General features: G+C 48.1%; 1 protein-coding gene across 1 annotated transcript in view; it reads left to right on the top strand.

Moving 5' to 3' along the window:
• The window catches only part of KSR2 (kinase suppressor of ras 2), a 311598-nt gene that overhangs the window by 72310 nt on the left and 231858 nt on the right, over positions 1–7430 (top strand). Inside the window, exon 3 of the mRNA XM_024758568.1 lies at positions 2066–2579. Coding sequence (XP_024614336.1) covers positions 2066–2579 — 514 coding nt within the window. The remainder of the gene's footprint in view (positions 1–2065; positions 2580–7430) is intronic.

Genomic DNA, 7430 nt, shown 5'->3' on the forward strand with positions numbered 1-7430 from the left:
TGGTCTTCTCTCTCTCTCTCTCTCTCTCTCTTTTAAAAAATAAATAAATTTATTTATTTATTTTTGGCTGTGTTGGGTCTTTGTTGCTGCGTGCGGGCTTTCTCTAGTTGCGGCGAGCGGGGGTTACTCTTCTTTGTGGTGCGCGGGCTTCTCATTGCGGTGGCTTCTCTTGTTGTGGAGCACGGGCTCTAGAGCGGAGGCTCAGTAGTTGTGGCTCGCGGTCTCAGCAGTTGTGACTCGCGGGCTCTAGCGCGCAGGCTCAGTAGGTGTGGCACATGGGCTTCGTTGCTCTGCGGCATGTGGGATCTTCCAGGACCAGGGCTCGAACCCGTGTCCCCTGCATTGGCAGGTGGATTCTTAACCACTGTGCCACCAGGGAAGCCCCGTGGTCCTCTCTTGATACCTGCTGACTTGTCTCCATCTGTGCTGCCACCACCCAAGTGGAAGCCAGCATCCTCTCTCAGTGGGAGCCCTGTGATAGCCTTTAACTGGGTTCTCCTTGTCCAAGCAGCAGCCTCTATCTATCTATCATCTATTATCTATTTGTCTATCTATCCTCTATTACCTCTCTCTCTCTCTCTCTCTCTCTCTCTCTCTCTTCCCGTTTTGTTGAGAAATAATTGACATACAGCACTGTGTATGTTTAAGGTGTCCAGCATAACAGTTTGACTTACATACATGATGAAGTGATGACCACAGTAGGTTTAGTGAACCTCCATCATCTCATACAGATATCTAGAAAAGAAAAAGAACTAGTTTTTTCCTTGTGATGAGAACTCTTAGGATCTACTCTCCTAACCACTTCCCTGTGTAACAAATGGCAGTATTAATTATATTAATCACGTGGTACAGCACATCCCTAGTACTTATTTCTGTTATAATTGGAAGTTTGCACCTCTCGTCAGCCTTCATCCAGTTCTCCTCCTCCGCACCCCTATCTCTGGTAATGACAAATCTGATCTCTTTTTCTATAAGTTTGTTTGTCTTTTGAAGTATAATTGACCTACAACACTCTGTTACTTCCTGGTATACAGCATAGTGATTTGAAATTTCTATATATTACAAAACGATCACCACGGTAAGTCTAGTTACAGCGTGGGGAATATAGTCAATAATAACGTGATATCTTTGTAGGGTGATAGATGCTAACTAGAGAAATGAACTTTAGATCAAAACCCTCGATGGCTTCCTGTTGAACTTGGTATAAAATCCACATGGGCCTGGAGGTTTGCCCTCACCTGTCCCTTCAGCCTCCTGAGCCAGTTTTCCCATTGTCACCATATATTGCCTTCGAGAAGACACTGGAAAAGGGACCCAGGAAAGTGCCTGCCCTGACTTAGATGGTTTTGGAGCCTGAACGTTTGGTCTCAGTATTTGACCCTTACGCTTTTACATCTCTTAGTGTAGAGGATGTAGGACTGCACGTTGTAGCCTGAGAGTCTGTATGTGTAGACCAAATACGTATTTGCACTCTTAATACAGCAAATGAGTGAAAAATGTTAGTGAACTATAGGATTTAGTTTTATTTTCTGACTTAGCTTATATCAGGGCTGAAAAAAACCTCAAGTTGCATTCAGGCAGTAGGATTTTTTTTTAGTGCTCCATTTTTTCTAATAAACTGTTGTAAGACAAGAAAATCTCCTTTCTACCTCTATGCTTTTGTCCCTACCAGCCTCCTCGCCTCTCCCCACACCTGCCATGCTCTTTCCTTGGACATTTGAGCTGTGGGCTCCCCAACCCTGGACAGTGGAGGGCAAGGCTGTTGAATGGGGATTATGGTGAGACGGTCAACTAAAGGGTTTCATTCTTTTTGGAGGGGCCAAGTGGGTGTGGTTGAATTTATGTAAATATGCGTACAGCATATCGTGCATAATTTATGTAAATGTGCACACAGCCATACCGTGCATAATTTATGTAAATACGCGTACAGAGCACGCTGTAAGCAGCACACGCGCGGTGCACGGTGTATACGGTGTAACGCTCATCTACGGTAATGTGCCTACAGTGTAATTCACCCACTTTCTCATGGCTCATCTGTCGTCTCTGCTCCTTTGTCCCAACTCAGGAGGCAACCTTTCCAAACAAGACTGGACCATCCAGTGGCCCACCACGGAGACGGGGAAGGAGAACAACCCCGTGTGCCCCCCGGAGCCGACCCCGTGGATCCGCACCCACCTCTCCCAGAGCCCCAGGGTCCAGTCCAAGTGCGTCCAGCACTACTGTCACGCCAGCCCCAGCCCGGGGCCCCCCGTGTACACCCACGTGGACAGGCTCACGGTGGACGCCTACCCGGGCCTGTGCCCGCCCCTGCCACTGGAGTCGGGCCACCGGTCCCTGCCTCCGTCGCCCCGGCAGCGGCACACGGTCCGCACCCCGCCGCGCACCCCCAACATCGTCACCACCGTGACCCCGCCCGGCACGCCACCCATGAGGAGGAAGAACAAGCTGAAGCCCCCGGGGACCCCGCCGCCCTCCTCCCGAAAGCTGATCCACCTGATCCCGGGTTTCACGGCCCTGCATCGGAGCAAGTCCCACGAGTTCCAGCTGGGTCACCGCGTAGACGAGGCCCACACGCCCAAGTGAGTGCATTTGGTGGGTTCCCGGGGGCAGCTGAGCCTCCCAGTCAGGGAAGCTTCAAATCAACTTGTATTTCCCTCCTCCAGTTGAATGAAAGGTGGTTTTTCCCTAATGGCTGGTCCGGAATTTCCCAGAAATGACCCCTTTTAATACTATTAATGCTGTAAAGTAGGGGTCGGAAAACTATAGCCCAGGAGCCAAATCCGAATTTATTGCAACGCATCCAGATTCGTTCCGCTCTGTTTTGTCTGTGGGTGCTTTCCTGCTACGATGGCCGAGTTGAGGGTGGCCCGAAAAGCCGCAGTCTTTACCGTCTGGCCCTTTACAGGAAAACTTGCCAGTCCCTGCAGAGTCTATCCTCGTGCTGCCCCTAGAAATAGGACGCCAGCTGCACACGCGACCTTACAGTTTCTAGTAGCTGCCTTAAAAGAGTCAAAAGAAACGAGTGATATTAACTTTCATGATATGTCATTTAACCCAATATCGTAAAACGTGATCATTTCACAGTAGAATCAGTGTAAAGTGTTATTACGGAACTACTTTGCATTCTTTTCTCCACACTGAGTCTTTGAAATCTGGAGGGTATTTCACACCAGCAGCTCAGCTCAGTTCGTACTGGCCACCTTCCAAGTGTGGACTGGCTGCCTGTGTCACGTGGCTGCGGTGCTGGATGGTGCTGCCCTGACCGACCCTGTGCCTGGGACTTGCTCTGTGTTTATACCTGAGATACATGCCCAGGTCTGCTGGGGGTGGGAGGGGGCTCAGGGAGCGGATGAGGGGACTGTCAGAGCAGAGGTCGTCCCACAGAAGCTGCAGGTGGGGCCACAGGCACCCAGGGGAGAAAAATCCTGAAAGTTGACATGGGTTGTACCTGGCTCTGACTTGCGGGGGTGGGGGGTGCGTAGGTGGGACTTGCTGCCAGCAGAGGGCGACGCGGTGTCTGTGGCTGTATGCTGGCTAATGAGAGAAATGGGGCAGCTCCCTCCAGGGCCCCTCAGAGGCTGACTGTGACCTGGGTCCCTTGCAGGTTTTTGAGGTCTCAGTATATTAAAAATGGAAGAAATGCTAAACAGGGTCACAGAAGTGAGTAGTACGTTTTAAATATTTACCTTTAACAAAATTGCATCTGAGGCATAGAAGGTAAAATGATTATGGATAATCCTATGAGGAGATGCGGGGAAGAGTCTAAATTTGGGAACTGTCGTGTGTGAAAGGTGTGGACCCCGGTTCTGGGAGCTCTGAGGTGGGGCAACCACTGGGGAACGGTTCACTGCATTTCCATTTCAACGATTTAGCCGGTGTTTCGTGAGCTCTCACTACCATTTGTGGGTGAATCTAAGACGTTGATCGTAAGATACATCCTGTGTGCATCTTAGAATTGATGAAATGTGGTGTGTTCTAGACTCTGGGCTAGTCGGCGGGGTACGATGGAAAGGAAAAAGACATAGCCCTTGGCCTCGTGAAGACTGACACTAATCCAGTAACCACACATAGGTGTTATAATCTTTTTTTTTTTTTTTTTTGCGGTACGCGCGCCTCTCACTGTTGTGGCCTCTCCCGTTGCGGAGCACAGGCTCCAGGACACAGGCCCAGCGGCCATGGCTCACGGGCCCAGCCGCTCCGCGGCATGTGGGATCTTCCCGGACCGGGGCACGAACCCGTGTCCCCTGCATCGGCAGGCGGACTCTCAACCACTGTGCCACCAGGGAAGCCCCAGGTGTTATAATCTTATGTCCAGTATTTACGAACAGTGTTACAGGCTATCAGGAGAAAGTGCAGGATGCTGTCAGAGCTTGTGGAGCTGATTGAGTTTGCACTGGCAGGGAGCTGAGTGGGGGGACTGGGGAGGGTTTGGCGTGGCTTCCAGAAGAACTGTTTGGACTGAAGGTTAATTAGGGATTAAGATGGTGGAAGGGGTGGGAGCTGTTTCAGGAAGGGAGCATGACCCATTGGAGGAACTGATGGAAGGCCTCTGTGGCTAAGGGAGCAGGCAGATGATGCAAGAAGAGACTCCTGGGTTAGGCAGGTGGCAGCCCTGTTAAGGGGACTGGGGAGGGTTTGGTCGGCGTGGCTTCCAGAAGAACTGTTTGGACTGAAGGTTAATTAGGGATTAAGATGGTGGAAGGGGTGGGAGCTGTTTCAGGAAGGGAGCATGACCCATTGGAGGAACTGATGGAAGGCCTCTGTGGCTAAGGGAGCAGGCAGATGATGCAAGAAGAGACTCCTGGGTTAGGCAGGTGGCAGCCCTGTTCACAACAGCTAGAAGGTGAAACAACCCGAGTGTCCATCAGCAGATGAAGGGATGAACACAGTGTGGTCCATCCGTACAATGAAATATTACTTAGCCATAAAAAGGAATGAAATTCTGACGCCTGCTACAACATGGATGAACCTTGAAAACGTTATGCTAAGTGAACTAAGCCAGACACGAAAGGACAACTACGGTATGATTGAACTGATGTGCGGTGCCTAGAATAGGCAAATTCACAGAGAGAGAAAGTAGAATAGAGGTTGCCAGGGGCTGGAGGAGGGGAATGAGGAGTTCGTGTTTACTGGGTAAAGTTTCAGTTTGGGAAGTGGAAAAGTTCTGGAGATGGATGGTGGCCATGGTGGGACAGCAATGTGAATGTACTTAATGCCACTGAATTGTACCCTTAAAAATGTTTAAAATGGTAATTTTATGTTATATATATTTTACAACAATGATGAAAAAAGAGACAGGAAAGCCAGGCATGGGCACACTTTTTCTGTAAAGGGCCAGATAGTAAATGTTTTAGGCTTTGCAGGTCAGGTGGTCTGTGGCATCTCTGCCCTCGTAGCAAAAGAAGCCACAGACAATAGCTGAATAAGCGGCCATGGTGATGTTCCAATAAAACTTTATTTAAAAACAGGTGCCTGGCTGCATTTGGCCCACTGGCTGTAGTATGCCCTGGCAGAAGCCTTGCTGTAGGCGGTGATTCTCCCTTCTAAGGCCTTAAAGTGATTTAAGTGGAAGACACGATCAGATCTGATTTTATGAAGGTTACTCAAGCTTCTGTGTGAAATCTGTATTGGAAACATACCACTTCACCAGACATATTTGGGACATCAGAGACTTAACAGAGGGTTGATGCTTTTCTGATTGGAGTTGGGCTTGATTTTTATGGGTTTTTTATATAAATTTATTTATATTTTACTTACTTATTTTGGCTGCGTTGGGTCTTCGTTGCTGCGCACAGGCTTTATCTAGTTGCAGTGAGCGGGGGCTACTCTTCGTTGTGGTGCGTGGGCTTCTCATTACGGTGGCTTCTCTAGCTGTGGAGCACGGGCTGTAGGCACTCAGGCTTCAGTAGTTCTGGCGCGTGGGCTCAGTAGCTGTGGCTGGTGGGCTCTAGAGCACAGGCTTAGTAGTTGTGGTACACGGGCTTAGTTGCTGCACGACATGTGGGATCTTCCTGGACCAGAGCTTGAACCCATGTCCCCTGCATTAGCAGGTGGATTCTTAACCACTGCACCACCAGGGGAGTCCTTATTTTTATGGTTTTGTGAGAGCCAGAGAGACTCGCTGCTGAGACCTCAGGACGTGGGGTGGGGGGGGTTGCAGGAAGGCTAGGAACGCAAGTTGCTGCTGTGGAAGGTGGGAGGGTCATTTGGGGTCTGCTGGCCATGGTTTCCCCAGACTGTGCATCTCCCTCACTCATTGCTGTGTTGATCACAGAGTGAGGTGGAATTTGACCAGAAGGCAGAACCTGGCTTGACAGACACAAGATCTTTTAATCTACAAGCTGGGGGCGAAGTGAGACAGGCTGCCCTTTGCCTGTTTGTTTTTTGCCCCAGCATTATTGAGATGTAATTGACAAATAACACTGTGTAAGTTCAAGGTGTACAATGGGATGACTTAGTACACACACGTGTTACGAAATGATTACCACAATAAGGTTAGTTAGCACATCCATTACCTCGCATAATTACCTTTTTTTTGTGGTGAGAACAGTTAAGATTTGCTCTCTTAGCAACTTTCAAATGCTAACAATATAATATTGTTAAACAGTCAACATATGGTATGTTAGGTTCCCCAGAACCTATCCTTGTAACTGGGAGTTTGTACCCTCTGAACAGCATCTCCCCATTTCTCCCACCCCCTAGTCCCTGGCAACCACCATTCTACTCTCTGTTTATATGAATTCAATGTTTTTAGATTCCACATATAAGTGAGACCATGCAGTATTCGTCTTTCTCTGTCTGACTTATTTCCCTTAGCATAACGCTCTCAAGTTCTATCCATGTTGTTGCAAATGGCAGGATGTTTTCTTTTCTATAGTTGAATAATATTCCATTGTGTGTGTGTGTGTGTGTGTGTGTGTGTGTATGCCATATTTTCTTTATCCATTCATCCATCAATGTGCATTTAGGTTGCTCCCCTATCTTGGCTGTTGTAAACAATGCTGCAATGAACATGGGGGGTGCAGATATCTCTTTGAGATGATAATTTCATCCTCTTTGGATATATACCCAGAAGTGGGATTGCTGGATCATATGGTAGTTCCATTTTTAAATTTCTGAGGAAACTCCATACTGTTTTCTACAGTGGCTGCACCAATTTACATTCTTAGCAACAGTGCCCAAGGGTTCCCTTTTCTCCACATCCTCACCTACACTTGTTATCTCTTGTCTTTTACATGGTAGCCATTCCAACAGGTGTGAGGTGATATCTCATTGTGGTTTTGATTTGTATTTCCCTGATAATTAGTGATACTGACCACCTTTTCATATACATGTTGGCCTTTTGTAAATCTTCTTTGGAAAAATGTTTATTCAGGTCTTTTGCCCATGTTTTAATTGGATCCTTTTTTTTTTTTTTTTTTTTTGGGGAA

The sequence above is a fragment of the Neophocaena asiaeorientalis genome, unplaced genomic scaffold, assembly GCF_003031525.2.
Source record: "Neophocaena asiaeorientalis asiaeorientalis breed wild unplaced genomic scaffold, Neophocaena_asiaeorientalis_V1.1 scaffold77, whole genome shotgun sequence".
NCBI lineage: Eukaryota > Metazoa > Chordata > Mammalia > Artiodactyla > Phocoenidae > Neophocaena > Neophocaena asiaeorientalis.